The following is a 27,152-nucleotide window of genomic DNA, read 5'->3' as shown; positions in this document are numbered from 1 at the left end:
GTTCCTCTCACTATGGAGTCCTCTATTATCAGGGCTCTGTGCGATGTCCAACTCTTCCAGAAAGATCTCGTTCTCTCGGATGAGCCTAAGTTCCTCGAGTTCTTTCATCAGTGCTGCAATATGCTCTGTCAGTAGCTGAATGTGCACACACTTTCCACACTTATATGAGCCAGACACACCAGAGTCGTTGACCTCCTACATCAAACACGTAGCACACTGAACCAGCTTGGCAGTCATGTCTTCACCCTCTTCAACTGTGGCGTAATCAATTCACTCAACCTCCTTGTCAAAGACTCCTGAGCTAAAGCCTCACTCTTCAATCCACAGGAACTTCCTTGGACCCTCTTTTTGGGGCAAGTCTGTGGACTTTTAATTTAGGTTAGATGAGGAGGGCCCTACTTTGTAGGACCTGGGGGTCTAGAACACACCCACTCAAATAACAATCATTTACCTTCCCGACCGGCTTTGCACTCTGACTTCACTTCCGCCCAGCACCCGCCGTTCTCTGCTGCAAAAAGAGAATCACCTGGAATCCATTTAAATCACTGCCCTGACTTCGTCATAGTCATAGAGATGTACAGCATGGAAATAGACCCTTCAAATTCTATTATTTTTCTGTATCTGGTGGCAAGCTAGCATTATAAAATTTTGATATTCCCAGTTTCAAATACATCTCCCACATTGATGCTGAAGCTCCAAACTTCCATTTCGGCCCTGTCCCAATTAAGATAGAGATCTAAGATGCAGTTCTGATATCACAATTTTGAAAAGACAGCATAAATAAACTGAAAGAAAGTGAGGACTGCAGATGTTGGAGATCAGAGCCGAGAGTGTGGTGCTGGAAAAGCACATCGTGTCAGGCAGCATCCAAGGAGTAGGAGAATTGACGTTTCAGACATAAGCCCTTCATCAGCATGATGAAGGGCTTATGCCCAAAATGTCAATTCTTTGACCCCTCAGATGCTGCCTGACCTGCTGTGCTTTTCCAGTCCTGCACTCTCAACATAAATCAAATGGAGAAGACATAGATTGCATTTGTCAGGACCAAAGTGGAAGTTCAACCATCCTCCTCACTCGCGGTGATCAGAAAACACTCTAGTTCCATTTTTGGTTGGCTTGTTTGAGCATATAAGTACTCCTGATGGTACTTGCACCATGAGCAGCCCGAAGGTACAAGAGGGGAGGTAAAAGAAAGGAGGAACAATCGTGATATGGGATTAATTAGTTATGGGAGCAGCCACATTCTGTAGCCCTCAATGTGACTCCAAGATGGTATGTTGCCTCCCTGGTGCCAGGGCTAAAGATGTCACAGAGTAGCTACATAATATTCTGGCAGGGGAGAATGATCATCCAGACGTTGCGGTCCATGTTGGTAACAACGGCTGTTGTCCGAGAATCACAATTTAGACAGTGAGATAGAAAGTTCACAAGCAGCAGTGTAACAATCTCAGGATTATTCCTGGAGCTATGTGCAAGCGATTCCAGAAATTGGAGGATAAGCAGATTATGTACATGGCTGGAAAAATGACGCAGGAGGGAGGGCTTTACATAGTTTGGGAACTAGCTCTTAGGAAGATGACACCTCTCCAAGCTGGATGGGTTGTACCGAAATAGAACTGGAACTGGTATTTTGTTAGTTCTACTGCAAGGTCTTTGAACTAATTTGGCAGGGGAATGGGAACCAGGAAAGAACAGTGGATTCAAGGGCTTACAAAATAATGAAAGACACAGTTCAGCTAACACGAGAGTAATAAGTGGATTAGGTGAGGTTAGAGGAGAAAGTAAGGACTGCAGATGCTGGAAATCAGAGCTGAAAATGTATTGCTGGAAAAGCGCAACAGGTCAGGCAACATCCAAGGAGCAGGAGAATTGACGTTTCAGGCATGAGCCCTTCTTCAGGAATGAGGAGAGTGTGCCAAGCAGGCTAAGATAAAAGTTAGGGAGGAGGGACTTGGGGGAGGGGCGTTGGAAATGCGATAGGTGGAAGGAGGTTAAGGTGAGGGTGATAGGCAGGAGTGGGGGTGGGGGCGGAGAGGTCAGGAAGAAGATTGCAGGTTAGGAAGGTGGTGCTGAGTTCGAGGGTTGGGACTGAGACAAGGTGGGGAGAGGGGAAATGAGGAAACTGGAGAAATCTGAGTTCATCCCTTGTGGTTGGAGGGTTCCTAGGCGGAAGATGAGGTGCTCTTCCTCCAGCCGTCGTGTTGCTATGGTCCTGTTGCATTTGGATGTGGACTGCTTCAGTATCTGAGGGATTATTGGGGAACAATCCCACGTCTGACCTTGTCATTGAGGGAAGATCATGATGAAGCAGCTGAAGGTATTTGGCCATCGGACACTGACCTGAAGATCTGCAGCTCTTGAAGAACAGAGTGTGTACTGACACTGCTACACAGGTTCATTAGAAAATATCTCACTTGAGGAACTCTGGCAGAGATGTCCTGGAGCTGAGATGACTGATCTTCAATACCCACAAGCATCTTCCTTTGTGCCGGGCATTATTCCAACCAGTGAACAGTGTTTCCCTTGACATGCGCAAGTCAATTTTGGACGGTCCAGCTGGTTTTTTTGAGCTTTGTAGCAGTTTGAGTGCCTTGCTCGGCAATTTCAGAACACAATTAAGAATAAACTCAATTGCTTTAGGCCAAACCAAGTAAGAACAGATTTCCTGCCCTAAATGGTGTTAGTGAACAATACAAATTTTTTACAACTGAGAATGATTACATTAGCTTATGGCTCTGGATTACTGATACAGTGGAGCGCCACATCACCACCATCTCTCCAAAATGTTGAACAGTTACTTCCCATTTGGATCCTCTGATAACATAGGGTGGTGCAACACCTGGAGAATGATTTGTTGCAGATATTTCATGTTCATGATTTCTGTGTAATTTGAAGCTGCTAGAGTCTGCTAAGGCTGTCTGACCGTGAGCCTGATTAGTCACATACCCCACAAATGAATGGTGTCTCCTCCTTGTGGACATGTTGATCTCCATGGAGCTGGGAAGACTGTGACAATATTTGTCACATACCTTGCCCATGAATGGTTTCTTGCCTGTGTGAATGCTCTGATGGAGCAGGAAGCTGCATGATTGTGAGAATGATTTGCTGCACACATTGTGCATGAATGGTTTTTCTCTTGTGTGAATGCATTAGTGCCTGTGGAGTGCCATGCATCCAAGAATGATTTCATGCAAGTATTGCAAATGAAAGGCTTCTCCCTTATGTGAATGCATTGGTGTCTGTGGAGGGGCGATAACACTGAGGATGCTTTGTCACATATATGGTGTCTCCCTGTATGAATCTTCTGATGGTTCAGCAATCGTGATTAGTCAGAGAATGATTTGTCATATGCCTCACACTTGAACAGTTTCTCCTTTGTCCAGATACATTTGTGTGTTCGGAGGTAACCGAATTGCAAGAATGATGTGTCTCACACATTAAACATGATTGGTTTTTCACCTGTGTGAATCCTTTGATGTGCGTGGAGTTGCTCTGATCGTGGGAATGATTTGTCGCACACCTCATACATGAATGATTTCTCCCTCATGTGAATGCAGTGGTGTACATGGAGTTTCGACGTTGATGAGAATGATTTATTGCATATGTTGCATGTAGATAGTTTCTTCCCTGTGACAGTGCATTGGTATACACAGAGGCGTGATGGCATTGAAAATGCTTTATTACATTTTTCACATGTGAATGTCTTTTCTCCAATCTGTGAAGGAGCTGGATTCTTGAACTGGGTAATGATATGACACACAATTTGTCCATAAACAGTTTCTCCGCCATGTGAATGCGATGGTGTTTGTGAAGGTTTGATTACTGCAAGATTGAATGGTAGCATATTTGCCACCTAATATGGCTTTTTTTCTGGGTGGCTCACAAGACCTGATAACTGCTGAGTGTCCTTGTTTCAAACCTCACATTTCTATGGTTTCTTCCCTGTATGAATGCATTGATGATTCATGAGGCTCAATGACTTTGCAAATCCTCTTTCACACACTTCAAACCTGAGAACTTTTTTTCATGTAGTTGTCCAAGTGTTAGCAGTTGTAAACCAGATGCACCTGTCAAGTCTTCCCCACACCTCAAATTGAACAGTCTCTCCCCTGTAGGAATGAGTCAGTGGTTCATGAGGCATGATGAACAGCCACTCTCACTTCTTCCTTGCCTCACCCTGACTGATGATGCACAGCCAAACCTTCAGAAAAGTTAGTTTTGATTGAAGGCTCAACATCACTGAGCAGTTTCAGATTTAATGCTATGACCGATTTTCAGATGATGATTTCACTGTGCAACCTTCTCTGTGTTGAACAATACTGTGATGGGACTGTGATGGGACTGGACATCGACTCCCAATTGCGTTAAAGTACCTATCTGAGATGGCTCAGGGAATCCGTGATGGACTTGACCTGTAAGCCTCTCTTGGTTCGACCCGGAGATCATATTCTGTGGTAGGAGAAAGTGAGGACTGCAGATGCTGGAGATCAGAGCTGAAAATGTGTTGCTGAAAAAGCGCAGCAGGTCACTTTCCTCATTCCTGAATAAGGGCTCATGCCCGAAATGTCGATTCTCCTGCTCCTTGGATGCTGTCTGACCTGCTGCGCTTTTCCAGCAATACATTTTCAGCTCGTATTCTGTGGTAATTTGGAATTTAAAACTCTTACAGCCAGTTTAGTTTAAATTATTACCTTTATTTACCAATAGCATCAATGTTACATTATAACATAGATACCTACAAACCAGGCTTGAGCTAAGGTTCTAAAACCATTAACAGAGTAGCGGCACCAGCTCTTAACTCTAAGAGCTCTCTCAGGCTACTCCCCTTATTGCTGCAAACAAGCTGTCTTTATACAGAACTAAAATTACAAAAGCGCCACATGTCCTGAATCAGATAAGCAGCAATAAAATAGGAAACGTTTGCAGAGGAAGAGAAACTCATTGACAGGTCTGAGTAAGCTTGACTAATTAAGCTACATGCACATCAAAGTGGGAAGCCTGATCAAGCCAGGCCAAATGGCCAATTTCTTTGATTAGATAACCTTCCCTTTGAACAGTATACCATAATGAGAGACTAGACTAAACTATGTGAAAAAGGTAATGAAATAACCTTGCTCAGCTAACATGCCCAGATCTGGGTGTTCTTGTACACCAGTCAATGAAGGCAAGCATGCAGGTACAGCAGGTAGTGAAGAAAGCTAATAGCATGCTGGCCTTCATAACAAGAGGGATTGAGTATCGAAGCAAAGAGGTTCTTTTGCAACTGTACAGGGCCCTGGTGAGACTGCGCCTGGAATACTGTGTGCAGTTCTGGTTCCAAATTTGAGGAAAGACATTCTGGCTATTGAGGGAGTGCAGCGTAGGTTCACGAGGTCAATTCCTGGAATGGCGGGCCTATCTTATGTTGAAAGGTTGGAGCGACTGGGCTTGTATACCCTTGAGTTTAGAAGACTGAGAGGGAAGCTGATTGAGACGTATAAGATTATTAAAGGATTGGACACTCTGGAGGCAGGAAACACGTTTCCGCTGATGGGTGAGTCCCGAACCAGAGGATAGGGGTAGAATAAGGGGTAGGCCATTTAGGACAGAGATGAGGAGAAACCTCTTCACCCAGAGAGTGGTGGGTGTGTGGAATGCTCTGCCCCAGAAGGCAGTGGAGGCCCAGTCTCTGGATTCGTTTAAGAAAGAGTTGGATCGAGCTCTCAAAGATAGTGGAATCAAGGGTTATGGAAATAAGGCTGGAACAGGATACTAAGTGAGGATGATCAGCCATGATCATAATGAATGGTGTTACAAGCTCGAAGGGCAGAATGGCCTACTCCTGCACCTATTGTCTACTGTCTATTGTCTATGGTCATTGTCCTACAAAATGGCGTTTTCTTTTAAAATCATCTTCGATTACCAAAATGCAAATTAAATTCATAACATTCCCGGATCGCGAGCTCCAGGAAACAACACACAAACATTGAATCCATGACAAGCAAGGGTACACTCAAATCTGACTACAAAGAATTCATCTTTACACCAGCTTCCTCTCTCTCTCTCTCTCTCTCTCTCTCTCTCTGTCCCTTGAACCCTTAGGTCTGTGAATGTAATTTACAGAAGAATGTGTGAGTGAGAGAGAGAAAACATTCTTCTGTAAATTACATTCACCGCCACTGCCCCCCCCAACCCCACCTCCCCACCAGTAGTCAAGCGCTTTCCCGCATCTCCTCAGCAGATGTGTAAGACTACTAGCTTTCTCAATTGTGCAATTGTCCCTTGGGTGATGGTCAGGATCTAGCTGCAGTGTCTATCCTCTGTATTCCCTGTTGTAGTACGGTGCAATCCTTCTGTAAACCAGGACAGGGAAACATGATTTCTTCCAACTGCTTCTGCTCCTTTGCTGAAGGGACAGACTCCTCAGTCAGAATTTGTATAGGTAGAGTGTACAAGGGGCTGTCAATTCAATATGAATTGAGTTATGCTGGTGAAAACTTTATTCTGGGAGTATGTGTTTAACCGAAAAACATTTAGGACAAATGTTGCTTCAGTTGAGATTGAGAAATTTCTCCACTTCTCATGGAATCCTAACAGTGTTGAGACAGGCCATTCAGCCCAACTGGTCCATATCGACCTTCCGAAGAGCATCCCACCCAGAACCATTCCCCTACCTTATATTTCCCATGGCTAAGCCACCTAGCCGGCACATCCCTGAACACTATGGGCAATTTTGCATGGCCAATTCACCTATCCTGCACATCTTTGGACTGTGGGGGGGAAACTGGAACCCCTCGCAGACACGGGAGAATATGCATACTGCACACAGACAGTCGCCCAAGGGAGGAGTCGAACCTGGGTCCGTGGTGCTGAGAGGCAGCAGTGCTACTGAGCCACTGTGCCGCCCACTTACTTTGCAACAATTTATTTGAAGAAAACACACGGGGCAGGAAATTACTAAAATTTAAGAAATGTATTACTTCATTATAGCTGATTGAAGGGTTCTGCTTTCTCCTGCTAAGTTAGCATTCGCTCAGCTGAACTTGGGATGTTCAATTTATCAGTCACGGTACTGGGTAAAACTATCAAATCCAAGCCCAGATTTTTGAGAAAGACCGAGGCTTTAAATCTTTAAAGACCGCATAAAAAGACATTTCAATACATGTATCTCCAGGCATAGCAGCTGAATTCCTATGATGCTGGCTTAACAATGCAGAGATTGTAAATTCAACCAACCAAAGAAAGTTACATACATCGAATTACAGTAAGAATCAGGCCATTCTGCTGAGTTGGTCCATGTTTATACTTCACAGGATCCTCCTCCCACCCCCTTCATCTCACCCTATCAGCAGCTCCTTCTATTCCTTTCTTCCTATGCTTATCTAGTTTCCCTTTAAAGGCGGCACTGCTCTTTACCTCAGCCACTTCATATTGGGAACTTAATACAATTGAAATTTCATGTTAATTTCAATTTCATGGAATTTCAAAATCAAAATAAGAACATGAAAGCGTCCAGCTTGTCTTAAAACCTCAAATACTGTTCTTGAGAACATGGAACCTGCTACAACTACCTGCTCTGCCTTACATGCTAGCACTTTGGCATTGCAAGTTATCTTGGATCTGGGACACCCTCACCAATCAACCACACCACCCTGTGGCCCAACATTTCAACTCCCCCTCCCACTCTGCCGAGGACATTGAGGTCCTGGGCCTCCTTCACTGCTGCTCCCTCACCACCCTACGCCTGGAGGAAGAACACCTCATCTTCCGCCTCGGAACACTTCAACCTCAGGGCATCAATGTGGACTTCAATAGTTTCCTCATTTACCCTTCCCCCAGCTCAGCACTGTCCCCATGACTTGTCCTATCTGCCTATCTTTCTTTCCACCTATCTACTCCACCCTCCTCTCTGACTTATCATCTTCATCCCACCCCCATCCACCCATTGTTCTGTTTGCTACCTTCCCCCACCCTCCTCCCTGACCTATCACCTTCATCCCCACTCCCACTCACCTATTGTACTCTATGCTACTTTCTCCCCACCCCCTACCCTCATCTCATTTATCTCTCCACCCTTCAGGCTCTCTGCCTAAATTCCTGATGAAGGGCTTTTGCTTGAAACGTCGATTTTACTGCTGCTCGGATGCTGCCTGAATTGCTGTGCTTTTCCAGCACCACTAATCCAGAATCTGGTTTCCAGCATCTACAGTCATTGTTTTTGCCAAGTTATCTTGGAGGAGTTTGAAAAGATAAGCACGACCCAGAGTCCAACACACAGGAAGAACTGATCATTCACAGTGGACAGGATAATAACCAGCTCCCAATTACACCTCATCTTCTCATATTCATAAATAAGCCAGCAACAAACCTCAGCCTGGAAAGCTTCCAATAAACACACTCAATACCTAACACACGGCTCCAGTCACACAGTTCAGCACAAAGCACCGAGTAAACAGCTCTCTCAGCTGGATCTTCTCACACAGCATAAGGGACATTTCCACCCCTGACTGCCCACAGGATAGTCAGACTGCCTGAAGATTGGTGTGGATATTATGGAATACAATTTGTATAAAAGCTGCTCCTTCACTCACCATCTCCTCACTTGGTTTTCAGTCCCTATAGGAAGTGAACCAGCTCTGGAAGAGGAAGAGGAGACAATGTGCAGAGTGGGTGGGCTCTCTGATTGACGTCTCTCACAGTCAATCCAAATATTTCCGGACCAACGTGAGTTTCCTGAAGCTGTGGAAACTGTCAAGTGAAATGGAGGTGACATTGAGCAGCAGATCAGGTGGAGATTTAAACTTGCTATTGCTCCGTTTGAGTAAAACCTCATTAATGGCAGTTCCTCTCTCAGTTCCCCTGGTAAATATTTGACAGGGATTTCTAGTGTGGGAGTAACACTTTTCATTCTCAAAGGCTTTTACATTAGTAAGGCCTCGAATGTGTTTAACACGAGATTAGAGGAAGAAGGCGCAATGATGTTTGTGTGAGGTTTCCAAAAGCTCAACACAATTTCCTGACCCACAAGGTGCATCTTATAAACAAAAAGTTAGTACAATAAACAGCTAAATGGAAGAGAAGCCATTCAAGTGTGAAGTGTGTGACCGAGCATTCACACAGTCATCAACGCTTGTGAATCACCAACATATTCACACAGGGGAGAAACCATTTACCTGTGAAGTGTGTAACAGAGGATTTACACAGTCATCAGCTCTGGTGAAACACCGGCGCATTCACACGGGTGAGAAACCGTTCACATGTGAGGTATGCCACAAATCATTTTCAGTGTCATCGAATCTCCGCACACACCAACGCATTCATACAGGGGAGAGGCCATTTAAGTGTGTGGTTTGCAATAAAACCTTTTTGAAGTCTACAAGCCTCCTGATACACCAGAGGATTCACACAGGGGAAAAACCGTTCAAGTGTACGGAATGTGAAAAATCTTTTACCTGTTCCTCTGATCTCCTGATACACCAGAGGATTCACACGGGGGAGAAGCCCTTCAAGTGTGAGGTGTGCGAGCGAGCCTTCACACAGTCATCGCTGCTGCTAAAGCACCAACGTATCCACACCGGGGAGAAGCCATTCAAATGTGAGGTGTGTGACCAAGGATTTTTGAAGTCAGGGAACCTCCGTGTTCACCAACGCATGCACACTGGGGAGAAACCTTTCAAGTGTGAGGTGTGTAACAGGGGATTTGCCCAGTCATCAACTTTGGTCAGTCACTGGCGCATTCACACTGGTGAGAAACCATTCACGTGTGATGTATGCGGCAAATCATTCTCAAGGTCATCGAGCTTCCGTGTGCACCAACGCATTCATACTGGGGAGAAGCCGTTTTCATGTGATGTCTGCAACAAATCCTTCTCCAGTTCATCAAAGCTCCTGCTGCATCAGAGGATTCACATGTGAGAAACTATTTAAATGTGACTGTGATGAGGTATTCACTCTATCACTGACACTCAGGAATCACCCCCACATGGCATGGATCTAATACTGTGCCCCTGTGCTGGACTCTCCCACCAGAGAAATGCTTTCTCTCTAACTGTTTCTCTCCATCGGCTTGTTTAATCATCTTAAACACCTCCATGAAGATTATCCCTTACTTTTCCACTTTCAAAGGAATGCACATTCTGTCTGTGCGACTAGTTCTCATAATTAAATCATTTTGCCCCAGTTTAGTGTGTAGGTTGTTTAGTGTCTAAACAGAGCTCTGTACAACTTCCACAAGACATATAATGCTTTTGGGAAGGAGAAGTTGTGGATTATTGTTCCTATTTAGGAGGGTCCTGGAGTACTGAGCAAAGGAAAGCAGTACCATTAATATTTGATGTGATCCAGTCAAATCTGGTGATGGAAGGTTAAACCAGTCGTGTACCAAATTTTCGCCCCCTAGACCGTAAAGGAAATTGATCAGGAAGAAACAGAATAAAATGCATGGATATGAGCAATGGTTAAACCAGATTGGAGGCTACAGTAGCATTGTGATCAATGGAGGGCAAACAGTTGCAAATTAGAATGCACTGTTGGACTCACCTGGGAAAGGAACGAAAACTGTCTGGTCTATGAACCCATGGGATCACTCTGTGGAACCATTGGTGGGTTTGTATTATAGAACCAAACTGCAACCTATGTCACTGATGTTTGGTGTCATTGCGGACAATCAGAATTGGGAGCCAGACGAAAGCACAGGGATATTCCAAAAAAATGTGTTTGTTGTATTCTGAGAGTGTAAACCCTGTTGTGCGGGTTTCTGTTCGTAAACTGAGCCAGCTTTCAGGAGAGGATATGGGGTAGACTCAGCTGTCTTTAGTTGGTGATTTATCGACAAATCCTCTTCAGGTGATATGTGTTTGACTAATACCATGGGTAATGTGTGTACTGTCCTGACTGGGAGGTCTACTGACCCGAGTATGGTGAAGGAGTGGGGGTGAGTTTCCACAAACCATATCTCACTGTAATAACTGTGATATTTTCATCTTATACTATTCCAAGTTTCATTTCATTTTCTGGGAAAGAGCTTGTAGAATTTTCAAATGTTTTGTTATTTTGATTAATTTAAAGTTATTGTTTGATTAATATTAAGTTATTGTTTTTCTGTTGTCTGTTTGATCTCCAGTATAGATGTTTAACCTGTAATTGAACATGCTTTTTAAATTCTAAAACATTATCTGGCAGCCTAGTGTGTTTCTATTCACTGGAACATTAAGGATCCTACACGAAGTGACCTTACAAATGATATACTGGTCAGTGTTACTGTAGATGGGATACTTTCTCTGTCAATAGGTTTATCATTGCAAGTTACAGGGAGCAGAACATTATTGAACATTGAAAGAAAAAATTATTGTCAAAGCCATCTTCTTAGTGATATAGTCCCAAGGCTGTGTGCGAATGAATTACCCCCTGTAAATTGGCGGCTGGAAAGTTTGATTCCATTTAAAGTGGAAACTAGTTAGAGCTGTAGGTGTCAGCGTTGGCTTTGTGTCTGGGTTTTTCAAGCTGTGAAAGATGGTAAAGTCCCTGTTATCAAGAGAAGTGAGTGTGATGGAGCAAAGCTGGTAGACTGTTAAGAGAGAGGAACAACCTATAGACTAGATATTGATAAAGGATCCCCACAACAAGCAAAAACATAGCTATCCTAAATCTCACTGGCTCAAGTGCAGCCACACTCCAGAGCAACCAGCAGCCATCTGAAAATCTGTGGTATTCCTCAGAGAGATCAAGCTATGGTGTGTTCTCGAACTATTATTTCTGGTGATTCCCAATTTGCCAATGTCTTGCTTCAAACATGACATCCATTGACATTAAGGTCAGTAATGTAGGAACTTCTGAATGACTTTGGCAGGTGAGTCTTGTTCCTAATCCAGGTGTGAGAATGACCCAGATTAACCTGACATTGCAGGGACAGATGAGACAGAGCTTGACTCCGAATGTAATCCACTCTGTACTTTCTCTGTGAGTATTTGCTGAATGGTGTGATTGTAGAAAAGTTATTTCACTCTTATTTCAAATGTGCACAAGCTATTCCTTCAAGCTCATACCCAAATGTCTTTTTTTAAGAATGATAATGGTTTCTGAAATGAGTTCCAATTCCTCACCACCTTCTGGGTGAAAAAAATATGCCTCAGCTTCCTAATCCTACAATTATTGACTTTAAATCTCTGCTCCGTGGTAAATGGTCTCTCTCATCAGGGAAATAAGATTGAAACAATCCCATCGCCTGCCTCTGCCATATTCCCCTCTTTCACGAACCCACCTGGGAAAACTTCCATTAATACTCCCCACTGTCCTAACCCTGAACACTCATCTTTGTATCTTTTTTTCCCTATCTCCCCTCATGATGTCATGTTGTCTATGAGATCCACCCCCTGTTCCTTGACCTGATTCTCACTAAAATGCTGATCATACAACATCCCTCCTGGTCCTCTTGTTCACCAAGATTGTTTATGGTTCCCTCTTTTCAGACATTGTCCCTCTCTCTTTTAAATCTGATTTTCAGACTGGAGGCCTGTGACCAGTCAAGTGCCACAAAGATTGGAGCTGGGTCCACTACTTTTCGTCATTTACATAAATGACTTGGATGTCAGCATAAGAATTTGAAGTTGTAAGTAGTTAGTAAGTTTGCACATGACACCAAAATTGGAGGTGTAGTGGAGAGTGAAGAAGGTTACCTCAGAGTACAACAGGATCTTAATCAGATGGGCCAATGGGCTGAGGAATGGCAGATAGAGTTTTATTTAGAAATGCAGATGCCAATCTGAGAAAGCAAATCTTAGCAGGACTTATACACATAATGGTAAGATCCTAGGGAGTGTTGCTGAAAAAAAAAGACCTTGGAGTGCACGTTCATAGCTCCTTGAAAATAGAGTTGCAGCTTAGATAGGATCGTGAAGAAGGTGCTTTCCTTTATTGGTCCGAATATTAAGTAGAGGAGTTGGAAGGTTATGTTGCGGCTGTACAGGACGTTGGTTAGGCTGCCTTTTGAATATTGCATGCAGTTCTGATGTCCTTCCTATCGGAAGGATGTTGTGAAACATGAAAGGGTTCAGAAAAGATTTACAAGGATGTTGTCAGGGTTGGAGGGTTTGAGCTGTAGAGGGAGGCTGAACAGGCTGGGGCTGTTTTCCCTGGGGCGTCGGAGGCTGAGGGGTGACCTTATAGAGGTTTACAAAATCATGAGGGGCAAGGATAAGGAAATAGACAAAGTCTTTTCCCTAGGGTCAGGGAGTCCAGAACTAGAGGGCATAGTTTAGGGTGAGATGGAAAAGATATAAAAGAGACGTATGGGGCAACGTTTTCACATAGAGGGTGGTATGAGTATAGAAAGGGCTGAGAGGAAGTGGTGGAGGCTTGTACAATTGCAACATTTAAAAGGCATTTGGATGGGTATATGAATAGGAAGGGTTTGGAGGGATATGGGCTGGGTGCTGGCAGATGGGACTAGATTGGGTTGGGATATCTGGTCGGCATGGATGGTTGGATCGAGGCATCTGTTTCCATGCAGTACATCTCTAGGACTCTATGACTTATAGAGGTTTATTAAATCATGAGGGGCATGAATAGGGTAAATAGACAAAGTCTTTTCTCTGTGTTGGGGGAGTCCAGAACTGGAGGGCATAGGTTTAGGGTGAGAGGGGAAAGATATAAAAGGGACCTAAGGGGCAACTGTTTCACGCAGAGGGTGGTGCAGTGTACGGGATGAGCTGCCAGAGGATGTGGTGGACGCTGGTACAATTGCAACATTTAAAAAGCATCTGGATTGCTTTATGAACAGGAAGGGTTTGGAGGGATATGGGCTGGGTGCTGGCAGGTGGGGCCAGATTGTGTGTGGGACATCTGGTCGACATGGATGACTTGGATCGAAGGGTCTATTTCTGTGCTTTACATCATTATGTATTTATGAGTCTATGATCTTTCTCAAAAAATATTCTGTTCACCCTCAGTGCTTTAATTTCATTCTGTTTCCAACTATCTTTTCTCTTCAAAGTGATGATTTGCAGAAGACATTGATGTTGGCAATTACTGTTCTGAACTGTTGTCAATCACATCCAAGGCTACATATCTCATACACCTACTGTCAGTTTAAAAGCCTCTAAGGATGAAGAACACTATTCCCACACAGGAAACCCATGTCAAACATTTACAAACAGGGAACTGAGACAGCAGTTGCAATCAGTGGGATTTATTCAGATGGGTCAACGGGGCGGCACGGTGGCTCAGTGATTAGCACAACACCAGGGTCCCAGGTTCGATTCCAGCCTTGGGCGACTGTCTATGTGGAATTTGAACATTCTTACCGTGTCTGCATGGGTTTCCTCCGGGTGCTCTGCTTTCCTCCACAGTCCAAAGATGAGCAGGTCAGGTGAATTGGCCATGCTAAATTGCCCATAATGTTAGGTGCATTAGACTGAGAGAAATGGGTCTGAGTGGGTTACTCTTCAGAGGGTCAGTGTGGCCTTGTTGGGCCGAACGGCCCGTTTCCACACTGTAGGGAATCTAATCTAATCTTGACAATGGCGAGATAAAATCTCCACCTCATTTGCAGCTCAAAGTTGTCACCTCCATTTCCCACGGTTTAAGAAATGCATATTGCTCCAGGAATATTTGGATTGGCTGTGAGAGATGTCAATCAGAGAGCCCACCCACTTTTCCCATTATAGCCTTTTCAATTAATTTGGAAATACGTTTTTATTTACATGTACTCACATGAGTACAGTGAAAAGTTTACAGGTAGCCGGTGACCGTGCCATCTTCGATTTAATTGTGCCGAGGTTTAGGATCTTCGCTAAAAAGCAGAAGCATAAGGAGAATAAAGTTTAAAAAGTTAAACATTCGAGTACTTCTTACTAAAAAGCGGAAAAACGAAGAAACACAGCTAACACTTCAACAGCATAACCCACAAATGCCGAGGCACGCTGCGCTCGCACTCCGCGCAAGGGCTCGGCACATTGTCTCCTCTTCCTCTTCCAGAGCTGGTTCACTTCCTATAGGGACTGAAAACCAAGTGAGGAGATGGTGAGTGAAGGAGCAGCTTTTATATAAATTGTATCCCATAATGTCCACACCAATCTTCAGGCAGTCTGACTATCCTGTGGGCAGTCAGGGGTGGAAATGTCCCTTATGCTGTGTGAGAAGATCCAGCTGAGAGAGCTGTTTACTCGGTGCTTTGTGCTGAACTGTGTGACTGGAGCTGTGTGTTGGATATTGAGTGTGTTTATTGGAAGCATTTCCCTCTGATTTCCAGGCTGAATGTTGTTGCTGGTCATTCTTGAATTTAGGAAGCTGAGATGTCATCATCTGGGAGATGAAGAATGCCTGAGGATTCTTCTTGATTTTGTCTTGTTGAGTCGTGTGTGTGTGTGTTTGTTCGGAGCTGGTTATTATCCTGTGGACTGGGAATGGTCAGTTTTCTCTGTATGTTGTGATCTGGATGTTTCCTGTTATTTTTAAAATTCTCTTAGACCACCTACCACCCTATCTCTTTAAGTACCTGAGGTAAGAGAACAAAGACTTGCATTTATATAGAGCTTATCATAATCACCAGATGTCCCCAAGCTGTTTACAGGTAATGAAATTTTTGGAAGTGTGGATACTATTACTAGATTAGATTAGATTAGATTACCATGTAGGAAACTTGACAGTAAATCAGTGCACAGTAAGATCCCACAACTTCAGTGTTATATTTTTAGGTGATCTTTTTCTAATGGTGTTTTTTGAGAGACTTCTCAGGTTCTGTAGAAACAACTAACATTTTAAAAATGTTTAAAATATACGGTTACCAGCATAGGCCCCAGTTATGCCTATCTCTTTATGGGTAAGGTGGAACATTCTTTGTTCCAGTCTAATTCCAGCTCCCAACCACAACTCTTTCTCTGGGAAATCAATGTCAGAATTGGAAAAGTTTATCAATTTTGATTGCAATTGCTATCCTGCTCTCACCTTCACCTGGTCCATCTCCAACCCCTCCCTTCCCTTCCACGATATCTCTGTTTCCATTTCTGGGGATAGGCTAGCTGCCAATAACCACTACAAACCAATTGACTCCAACAGTTACCTTGACTATATATCCTCACACCCTGCTTCCAGTAAAAACTGTATTCCACTCTCCTAATTCCACTGTCTCCATTGCATCAGTTGTGATGATGCCAACTTCGACAAGGGGGCCTCTGAAATGTCCACTTTCTTCCTCAGCCAACCATTCTCCAGCACTAGTTGACAGGGCCCTTTGACGGATCTGACAGATCTCCCTCATCCCCTCCCACAGCAGTGATGAGGTCCCCCTTGGCCTCACCTACCATTTGTCCAGCATCTGGAGGATTATTATCTGCCATTTCCACCTCTCCAGCAGGATGCCACCACCAGACATACATTCCCTTCTCCTCCCCTGTTATCCCTCCACATCACTCTGATCCACTCCTCCTTCACTCCCAACAAACCCCAGCCCCATGCCACCTTCCCCTGCAACTGCAGAAGGTGTAACACCTGCCCGTTTACTTCCTCCCTTCTCACTATCCAATGGCCCAAACTCACCTTCCAGGTGAAGCAGCACTTTACTCAATTTAGTTTACTGTATTCAGTGTTCACAGTGTCATCTCCTCTGTATTGGACAAATCAAACGTCATCTGTGTGAGTGCTTGCAGAACACCTCTGTTCTATCTACAAAAAAAGGAGACCTTGCGTCTTCAACACAAAACCTTGTTCCCCAGCCAACATCTGTCTCAAGCTTACTGCATAGAATCATAGAATCTCTACAGTATAGAAACAGGCCTTTCGACCCAACAAGTCCACACTCCGAAGAGTATCCTACCCAAATCCACACCGACACTCCGAAGAGTATCTTACCCAAACCCATTCCCCTACCCTATTACTCTAAATTTACCCGTGATTAATAGACCTATCCTACACATCCCTGAACACAATTGGGCAATTTAGCATGGCCAATTCACCTAACCTACACGTCTTTGGACTGTGGGAGGAAACCGGAGCACCTGGAGAAAACCCATGCAGACACGGGGAGAATGTGCAAATTCCATATAGTCACCCAAGGATGGAATCGAACCCGGGTTCCTGGCGCTGTGAGGTAACAGTGCTAACCTTTGAGCCACTGTGCTGTGCAGTGTTCCAATGAAGCTCAGTGCAAACTGGAAGAACTGGAACACCTTGTTTTCCGCTTGGAAACCTGCAGCCTTCTGGACTCAATATTGCATTTAACAATTTTAGAGTTTAAGGCACCTTCTCCCATGTACTTAACTCAATCCTCACACACTAGGCCTTGTTATCACATGGTCTGCTATTACACACTATCCATGTTAGCCTCTAATTGTTCCCATTAGTAGCTGCTCATTTTCCTAGGCTGATTGTTATCCACTCGCTTGTCTGTTCAATTGTTCTTCTCTCTCTTTGGGCTCTACCACCACCTATCATGTACTTCTTACCACATCACTCCACCCGATCTTCTGCATAAAAACCAGCATTTTGCTCGCTACCATGAGTTCTGAGGAAGGATCAGTGGATCCGAAACATTAACTTTGATTTCTCGCCACAGATGCTGCCAGACTTGCTGAATGTTTCCAGCAATTTCTGTTTTTGTTTAATATTTAAAAGAGATCTTGATTCCTAGTGACCACTGAAAAATCATCGTACTACATGATTTCCCATTCTAGGGCTTTTATTCTAACAAAAAAAAACTAAAACCAACATTGACTAAACATTAAAATAAAACTATGGATGCTGCCGATCTGAAGCAAACAAAAATAGAGAAATGCTGTCAGACTTGCTGAGTTTCTCCAGCGCTGTGGAGAGAATAACAGTTAACACTTTGAGTCCTATGACCCTTCATCAGAACCGACCTTTGTCTGATGACGAGTTGCTGGACTTGAAATGCTAACATTGAGTAAATATACTTTGCAGCAATTTTTACAGAAAAGAAAACCCTTTTCAATTTCTCACAAAACCAATGTTACAGTTATATTTGAATATTAAGCTTTCTGCAGCATTATAGTCTTTACAGGAACCAGATCAACAACACCCTCAGCTTTCAAAGTTTTCTGTTATGAACATATCTGTCTTAAAAGCAGAAGTAATCCATTTGGCCCTTCAACCCTACCTTGCCATCAATAGGGTCATTGCTGATGTCTATCCACTGATTTGACGATAACCATGGAATGAGGGCTATGCCAGACTGTTAGATTGTAGTAGAATACAGTCTTGCTGCTGATGGCTCAATGCATCTGATGGACACCCAGCTTTGGGTTCTGTCCTCAGTCCACGTCTCTGAAAACGAAGAATACGGTGAAGTCCTCATTCATCAGTTAGGAGGGGAGTGGTAATTTTTCTTAAACCTATTTGACCTGAAGGCATGCAACTCCATGCAGCCAATATTGAGTACTTCCCATGTGCCAGTGAATTGCTACATTTCCAGGGATGGTGACAGAGGAATCTGTGATGTTTCCAGAATGATACAATTCAGTGGTGTGAGTTCACAGAGAAATGGTGGCCTGTTTTACGTTTGACCTGAATGACTTTCCATTGTGCTGATCTTGTCTGGGAAGATGGTGTTTGGGTGGAGGAAAGAAAATAGCCACATTATCTGGGCCTGCTCAGTATCCAGTGTACCTCTTGGAAACAGAAGGTGTGTGACAGACAGTTGAGGAAAAAGAAAGGAATTACATATGAATCTGCCCCCCGCACCCCCTGCCCCAAGCGTGCGCGGGCGCACACACACACACACAAAATAGGAGACTGGCTGTGGTACAGTCTAACTGTCTATAACTGATGAGCAAAGGAGGAAAGGGAGTTGGAGAAAATCATGTTTCCTTTTCCTGTTTTACAGAAGGATTGCACTTTACGACACCAGAGAATATAGAGAGGATAGTCACTGCAGATAGATCTTAACCATCACCCAAGGGACAACTGCAAGACTGTGGGAAGACAGTACGTCCCTTCGCAGCATTGCCCAACACAGCGAAGACCAACCATCATCTGAAAATCAGTTGCGTCAGGGGGAGCTTTCGCATATCATCAGATCTGAAACCAGTCAATGCTGTGGAGCCTTCCATCAGAACCAGCTAGCTGTGAGTGATCAGTCAGGGTGAGGCTGGAAAGAAGTATGAGTGAATTCAAAGTGTGGTGAGAGCTTCAATCATTCATGAAGCCTCATGAACCACTGACTTTTCTAATAGGAGAGAGGCAGTTCAAGTGTGATGTGGAGGAAGACTGCACAGTCTCATAAGATTTCCCAACGTACAAGATGCAACTTTTGCATCAACTATAAACTCGAGAAGCAAGATGGAAGAGAAACCATTCAAGTGCAAAGTGTGTGACAAATCGTTCTCACGCTCATCCCACTTCAGCCTTCACCAACGCAGTCACACAGGGGAGAAGCCGTTCATGTGTGAGGTGTGTGACAAAGCATTCTCACATTTTTCAAACCTCCGTGCCCACCAACGCATACACACAGGGGAAAAACCATTCACATGTGAGGTGTGTGACAAATCATTTTCACAGTCATCGATACTCCGTGCTCACCAGCGCATTCACACAGGAGAGAAACTGTACACCTGTGAAGTGTGTGACAAATCCTTCACGCAGTCATCGAACCTCCTGGTCCATCAGGCAGTGCACACAGGGCAGAAACACTTCAAGTGTGATGTTTGCAATAAGGCTTTTGCAACATCCACAAGGCTTCTTACACACCAGAGGATTCACACAGAGGACAAACCCTTCAAATGTGAGAATTGTGAGATATCTTTTGTCCAATTATCAGACCTCCTGACACACCAGAGGATACATACAGGGGAGAAGCCCTTCAAATGCGAAGTTTGTGACCGAGCCTTCACACAGTCATCAACACTCATACAACACCGACGCATTCACACTGGGGAGAAACCATTCAAATGCGAGATTTGTGACAAATCGTTCTCACGTTCATCCCACTTTCACACACACAAACGCATTCACACCGGAGAGAAGCCATTCAGATGCACAGAGTGTGACAAATCATTCTCACGATCCTCTATTCTCCGTGAACACCTTCGCCTCCACACAGGAGAGAAAGCTTTCACATGTGAGGTGTGTAATAAGGGCTTTGCACAGTTATCAGGCCTGTTGAATCACCGGCACATTCACACAGAGAAAAGCTTTACAAATGTGAGGTCTGTGACTGAGTCTTCACCCAGTCATCAATGCTTATGAAACGCTGACACTAACATTGTGAGGAGAAGCTGCTCAGACAGGAGCTGTGAGAGAAAGCCTTCATCAACTTGTTAAAGCCTAGGTCCATCAGAGGACCCACAAAGCCGGTAAATGGTTTAAGTGTAACATTTATGATAATGTTCTCCTGAAGTCTCAGACCCTCCTGGAACAGTAGCAGATTCACATAGAGAATCCTTTTAGATCTGAGGTGGCTAAGTAGGCTTTCACATGGTTCATGTATCTCCCCATCCATGAATTCATAATCACAAGGCAGAAATTGTGTCAGTAAAATGTTTAAATAATTCGCAAAGCTCCTGAAAGATCAGTGAACCTGCACAGCAACAAATCCTTCCCGTGTGATGTGCAAGCATTGTTTCACCACATCCTCCTCCTGTCTCACCAGACACTGTCATCGCTACATAGACTTGAAACAGGGTCACTTGCTTCCATTGCACTGAGAGTTTACTGTGTTGTTTACCCTCCAGTGTTCACACAAGGGAGTGGTCATTCCAAAGTACTGTCTGTCTCAGCAGCGTCTGTCTTGAACCTCTCCCTCCATTGAGCTCATGATTTGAAGTAGGTCAGTTAAACCTTTGACTAGATCATCAAACATCATTAAAAGGAGACAGTATTGTAGAAGCGCCTGTAAAAACTCAGCTTCCTTTCAGTGCAGTGTCAGGTACAAGTCACACACTGACTCTCACTCTGACCAAGAACACAATCAAATACTCAGTGGTTAGAAAGGCTTCAGCTTGGGATCGACCAGCACTGGGGGAGGGCGAGCCATTCCTGGGGTTGTAACAGAGGTAGCTCAATTAGCCTCAGAATCTCTGGTCTATGAAATGGGAGAATCAGCAAGGAATCCCATTCCTCATTAGTAAGCCCAGCTGGGAAGTCAGGGAGAGGGTGGGATATGGCTTGGCTGTGACAGTCCATTGTCTCACAGCATTCACTGCTTGGGTCACCACATGCTGCATGACCACTTGCTTAAAACACTAGAGGCCAGTCAATATCCACAATCTGTACTCCAGATCAGTACCTTGAGGATTGGAGGGAATGTGAGAGGACATTAGATTACATTTACAGAGCAGCTGAAAATAGTAAAACATTCTGAGGTTTATCATATAAATAGGGAAGTCTTGTTAAAATTATATGTCACTAGTCAGATCCCAGCACGAATACAGTGAACAGCTTTGGTGTACTTATATAAGAAAAATATACTAGCATTGGATGCAGTTCAGAGAAGCGTCAGTAGGTTGATTCCAAGGTATTGAGGGATTTCATTATGAGGAGAATTTGAATCAGTTGGGCTTGTATTATTGGTGATTACAAGAATGAAAGGAGATATGTTCAACATATAAGTTTCTTAGGGGTTTGACAGGGTAGATATGGAAAAGTTTCCCCATGTGGGAGTCTCCAGGTATCAAAGGGAAAATCTCAGACTGAGGAATCACCCATTCAAAATAGTGATGAGGAATTTATTTCTCTTGGAGGATAGTGAATCTGTGAATGCTTCTCTGTAAGGGCTGTTGAGGATGAGTTTTGTTAAGTATATTCAAGGCTGGGAAAGACTGACTTTTACCAATAAAGCAATCAAATGTTACGGGAAAAAGGCAGGAAAAATAGATTTGAGGATTGTCAGATCAGCCACCATTTCATTGAATGGCAGAGCAGACTTGAAGGGCCTAATGGGCTACTTCTGCTCCTTCATCTTCTGGTCTTATGATCAAAAGTTTGCTCAAAGAAGTGGAAATGAGGATAGCGTGAAATAAAAAAAGAAAGATAAATACCAGAAGGTTTAAGGAGGGAATATTAAAAGATGGGTGATGGGGAGTGGGTTTTCTCTGTCAACTCGATGAATCATTTTAAGCATCTCAATTAGATTATCCCTTAATGTTCCACATTCAGGCAAATGCAAACTCAGCCTGTGTAACCTGTTATCTAAATTGAACCAGTTTAGGCCCTGGAACGTTCTGGTGAATCTGCAGGCCAATATATCTTTCCTGACATACTGTGTCCAGAACTAAACTCATTTTTCCAGATAGGGTCTAAACAGAGCTCTGTACAGCTGGAACGTAATTTCCACAAGGACAAAATTAGTTTTGTGAAGAGTAGCTGTGATTTACTTATTCTCTTCTGGACTTGAGAAGCGCAGATGTCAAGCAGGAAGGAAAAGAGGAATGTAGTTTTGGGAACAAGGCCATAGGAATTGGATATGAGAGATTTGGTTAACTAACTTGATGGTGACAAAAGATGTACGTGTGTGTGTATATGGACAGGTGTTTCATTATTACCATGGGAATGCATGTGCTGTACTGTCCAGGAGAATGATTGTCCTGGGTATGGTGAAGGAGTAAGGGTGAATCTCGGCAGATCTGAATTCCCTCAGGCCGTTGTATCTCAATGTAATCAAGGTGTGATATATTCAACTTACACGCTTCTATGATTCATTTTATGTTCTAGGAAAGATCTTAGTTATTTTCAAACCTTTTGTTATTTGGATTGATTCAAGGTTTAGAATGTGATTACTATCATCTGATGTTTATTATTATTTTGTATACATTTAGAATCGCCAATAAATTTAATTTTTACCTAATTCCCTGATCTGTTAGCTTAGTATCTTTCTATTCACTGAAACACTCACGAACCTACAGCAAGAGTCCTGAACACAATTTATTGGTCGGTGTCACTGTAGTTGGATACATTCTCCATCAATGGGTTTCAAATTTCCAGTTCTGAGGAAGCAGAATGTTGCTGTAAGAGGACAGAACTTTCATTTATATATCAACTTTCACAAACATCAGAAGCCAGAAAATATTTGACAACCAAAGTAGTGTTCTTTGAAGTATAGTCCACCTCCAGATAAATTCTTTCATGGATATAGATTAGTGTTGTTATCAGGGTCACATGAGGAATTTCTGAGGCTTTTGGCTTTCTGAACAAACAGCACCTTTCACCCCGACCTCCATTGATTGAAAGCAACCACATTGCAAAATGCGTAAACAAATTGTCGACACCTCTTTTAACAGGACTGTCCACTATTTAGATTCTGATCTTCCCCCTGTTAGACAATGGTGCAGAACAAATGTGTGGCATAATCAATGTTCTTTACTGAGTCTCTGTTCATACGTATTTGTATGTGGAGCTAATATAAGTAAACTCATATAGTGACAATTGGCTTTCCTGTAGATAAAGTGAGGGCTGCAGATGCTGGAGATCAGAGCTGAAAATGTGTTGCTGGAAAAGCGCAGCAGGTCAGGCAGCATCCAAGGAACAGGAGAATCGACGTTTCGGGCATAAGCCCTTCTTCCTGTAGATAAGCATCTGTCCTCAGGTAGTGAAGTGAATGAGACCTTTCCATGACATCAGTGTTAACCAGATCCCCCAATGATCACACTGACCCCCTCAAGTTCCTAATGTTTATTTGTAAGGAGATTTCAGTTTTCTGTAAGAATAATCAGCTGGTTATGGTAGGGGATTTCAACTTTCCAAACATAAGCAGGGAGTGCCATTGAGTTAAGGGCTTAGATGGAGAGGAATTTGTTAAGTGTGTATGAGAACATTTTCTGATTCAGTATGTGGATGTACCTACTTAAGAAGGTGCAAAGCTTGACCTACTCTTGGGAAATAAGGCAGGGCAGGTGACTGAGGTGTCAGTGGGGGAGCACTTTGGGGCAAGTAACCATAATGCTTTAGTTTTAAAATGGTGATGGTAAATGATAGACCGGATCTAAAAGTTGAAGTTCAAAGTTGGAGGAAGGCCAATTTTGATGGTGTTAGGCAAGAACTTTCAAAACTTCAGTCCTGATGAAGGGCTTTTGTCCGAAACATTGATTTTCCTCCTCCTTGGATGCTGCCTGACCTGCTGTGTTTCCAGCACCACTCTAATCTAGACTCTGATTTCCAGTATCTGCAGTCTTTTGCCAAAGAACTTTCAAAAGCTGATTGGGGCAGATGTTCGCAGGTAATGGGATGGCTGGAAAATGGGAAGCCTTCAAAAATGAGAGTCCAAAGTCAGTATATTCCTGTTAGGGTGAAAGGAAAGGCTGGTAGGTGTAGGGAATGGTGGATGACTAGAGAAATTGAAGTTTTGGTTAAGAAAAAGAAGGAAGCATATTTCAGACAGAGACACCAGAGATCGAATGTATCCTTAGAAGAGTAAAAAGGCAGTAGGAGTATACTTAAGAGGGAAATCAAGTGGGCAAAAAGGGAACATGAGATAGCTTTGGCAAATAGGTTTAAGGAGATCCAAAGGTATTTTATAAATGGATTAAGGACAAAAGGTTAACTAGGGATAGAGAAGGACCCCTCAAAGATCAGCAAGGCAGCCGATGTATGGAGCCACAGGAGATGGGGGAGATACTAAATGACTTTTTTGCATCAGTGTTTACTGTGGAGAAGCACATGGAAGATAGAGAATGTGGGGAAATAGATGGTGATATCTTGAGAAATATCTATAATTACAAGGAGAAGGTGCTGGATGTCTTGAAATGCATAAAAGTGGATAAATCCCCATGACTTGATCAGGTGTACCCAAGAACTCTGTGGGAAGCTAGGGAAGTGATTGTTGAGCCCCGTGCTGAGATATTTGTGTCATCGATAGTCACCGGTGAGGTGCTAAAAGACTGATGGTTGGCTAACGTGGTGCCACTATTTAAGAAAAGTGATAATAAAAAGCCAAGGAACAATAGACCTGTGAGCCTGACATTGTTGGTGGGTAATTTGTTGGAGGGAATCCTGAGGGACACGATTTACATGTAATTGGAAAGGCAAGGACTAATTAGGGATAGTTAGCATGGCCTTGTGCATGGAAAATCATGTCTTACAAATGTTAATTGAGTTTCCTGAAGAAGGGCATGTGCCCGAAACGTCGAATCTTCTGTTCCCTAGATGCTGCCTGACCTGCTGTGCTGTTCCAGCAATAAAGTTTCAGCTTTGATCTCCAGCGTCTGCAGACCTCACTTTCTCCTTTTTGAAGAAGTAACAAAGAGGATTGATGAGGGCAGAGTGGTGAATGTGATCTATATGAACTTCAGTAAGGCTTCCGACAAGTTTCCTCATGGTAGCTTGGTTAGCAAAGTTAAATTGGGTGGCACGGTGGTTAGCACTGTTGCCTCACAGCACCAGGGACCCAGGTTCAATTCCCGCCTCAGGCTGTCTGTGTGGAGTTTGCACATTCTCCTCGTGTCTGCGTGGGTTTACTCCAGGTGCTCCAGTTTCCTCCCACAGCCCAAAAATGTGCAGGTTAGGTGAATTGGCCATGCTAAATTGCCCATAGTATTAGGTGAAGGGGTAAATGTAGGGGAATGGGTCTGGGTGGGTTGTTCTTCGGAGGGTTGGTGGGAACTTGTTGGGCCGACGGGCCTGTTTCCACACTGTAAGTAATCTAATCTAATCTAACTTAATCTAATCTCATGAAATACAGGGAGAACCAACCATTTGGATACAGAACTGGCTCAAAGGTAGAAGATGGAGGGTGGTGGTGGAGCATTATTTTTCAGACTGGAGGCCTGTGGCCAGTAGTGTGCCACAAGGATTGGTGCTGGGTCCTCTGCTTCATCATTTATATAATTGATTTGGATGTGAACGTAGGAGATATAGTTAGTAAGTTTGCAGATGACACCAAAATTGGAGGTGTAGTGGACAGCAAAGAAGGTCACCTCGGAGTATAGTGGGATCTTGATCAGGCGGGCCAATGGGCCAAGGAGTGGCAGTTGGAGTTTAAATTTGATAAATGTGAGGTGCTATATTTTGGAAAAGCAATTCATAGCAGGACTTGTACACATAATAGTAAGCTCCTGGGGGCTGTTGCTGAACAAAAGGACCTTGGAGTGCAGGTTCGTAATTCCTTGAAAGTAGAGTCGCAGGTAGGTAGGATAGTGAAAAAGGCATTTAGTATGTTTTCCTCTATTAGTCAGACCATTGAGTATAGGAGTTGGGAGGTCATATTGTGGCTGGACAGGACATTGTGGTGGACAGGAGCTAGAGACAGGTGCCAGGGAGGTGGAGCTCCCACTCTCTCCTCTGAGCTTGCGTACACGTCTTGTTTTGGCTTGCATGTGCCTACCCTTTCTCCCGTAAGGGTGATGCTCCGTCTGACCCGTTGGTACCGGGGTGTCTTGCTTTTGGGTCAGATGAAAGGCTGAATTTCAAAAGAGTTGAACCCAGTGCCAGGATGACATCCGGGTGATGGTGGTGTCGGGCTGGGGAACCTCGGGCGCCAGTTGGCCGGTGAACAGTTTTGGGTTTGGTAACCTGGTTGATCCTGCCAGTAGCATATGCTTGTCTCAAAGATTAAGCTATGCATGTCTAAGTACTCACAGCTGGTACAATGAAACTGCGAATGGCTCATTAAATCAGTTATGGTTCCTTTGATCGCTTCAAACACTACTTGGATAACTATGGTAATTCTAGAGCTAATATATGCAAACGAGCGGTGACCCATGCGGGGATGCATGCATTTATCAGACCAAAACCAATCCGGGCTCACCGGCAGCTTTGGTGACTCTAGATAACCTCGGGCAGATCGCAAGTCCTTGTGACGGTGATAACGTTGGTTGGGCGACTTTTGGAATATTACGTATAATTCTGGTTTCCTTCCTATCGGTAGGATGTTGTGAAACTTGAAAAGATTTAGAAAAGACTTATAAGGATGTTGCCAGGGTTGGAGAGTTTGAGCTTTAGGGAGAGGCAGAATAGGCTGGGGCTGTTTTCCCTGGAGCATCGGAGGCTGAGGGGTGACCTTATAGAGGTTTATAAAATCATGAGGGGCATAGATAGAGTAAATAGACAAGGTCTTTTCCCTGGAATGGGGGAGTCCAGAACTAGAGGGCATAGGTTTAGGGTGAGAGGGGAAAAATTTAAAAGGGACCTAAGGAGCAACTTTTTCACACAGAGGATGGTTCATGCATGGAATGAACTGCCAGAGGAAGTGGTGGAGACTGGTACAATTACAACAGTCAAAAGGTATCTGAATG

General features: G+C 43.8%; 2 protein-coding genes and 2 pseudogenes across 6 annotated transcripts in view; 2 read left to right on the top strand and 2 right to left on the bottom strand.

Moving 5' to 3' along the window:
• The window catches only part of LOC148141060 (major histocompatibility complex class I-related protein 1-like), a 44,666-nt pseudogene extending 42,189 nt beyond the window's left edge, over window positions 1–2,477 (bottom strand).
• Window positions 1–9,566, bottom strand: part of LOC122541583 (uncharacterized) — a 102,443-nt gene extending 92,877 nt beyond the window's left edge. For 3 of the 4 annotated variants that reach the window (XM_087979732.1, XM_087979737.1, XM_087979736.1), the window contains exon 1: window positions 9,432–9,566. The gene's annotated coding sequence lies outside the window, so the exon portion shown is untranslated. Of the gene's footprint in view, window positions 1–2,340; window positions 2,361–9,431 lie in introns of those variants that run through there. The other variant, XM_087979735.1, reaches the window with a different exon arrangement.
• Window positions 8,554–18,942, top strand: LOC148141059 (uncharacterized). 2 transcript variants are annotated; one of them, XM_087979747.1, is made up of 2 exons: window positions 8,554–9,890; window positions 18,815–18,942. In XM_087979747.1, exons 1-2 carry the CDS (start codon window positions 9,049–9,051, stop codon window positions 18,867–18,869), a joined length of 897 nt encoding a protein of 298 aa, XP_087835873.1. In that variant the 5' UTR covers window positions 8,554–9,048; the 3' UTR covers window positions 18,870–18,942. The 2 variants fall into 2 exon arrangements, with proteins under 2 accessions (XP_087835873.1, XP_087835874.1); XM_087979748.1 differs by lacking the exon at window positions 18,815–18,942 and having other exon boundaries at window positions 8,558–9,977.
• A 326-nt stretch (window positions 18,943–19,268) lies between these two features.
• Window positions 19,269–22,771, top strand: LOC148141058 (uncharacterized; annotated as a pseudogene).
• Window positions 22,772–27,152: the final 4,381 nt, after the last annotated feature.

This window comes from Chiloscyllium plagiosum, unplaced genomic scaffold, assembly GCF_037043375.1.
Source record: "Chiloscyllium plagiosum isolate Xiang-an unplaced genomic scaffold, Cpla_swu_hap1 HiC_scaffold_35, whole genome shotgun sequence".
In the NCBI taxonomy this organism is placed as follows: domain Eukaryota; kingdom Metazoa; phylum Chordata; class Chondrichthyes; order Orectolobiformes; family Hemiscylliidae; genus Chiloscyllium; species Chiloscyllium plagiosum.
The sequence above is the reverse complement of the archived record's forward strand: the minus strand, read 5'-3'. Positions and strand labels throughout refer to the sequence as shown.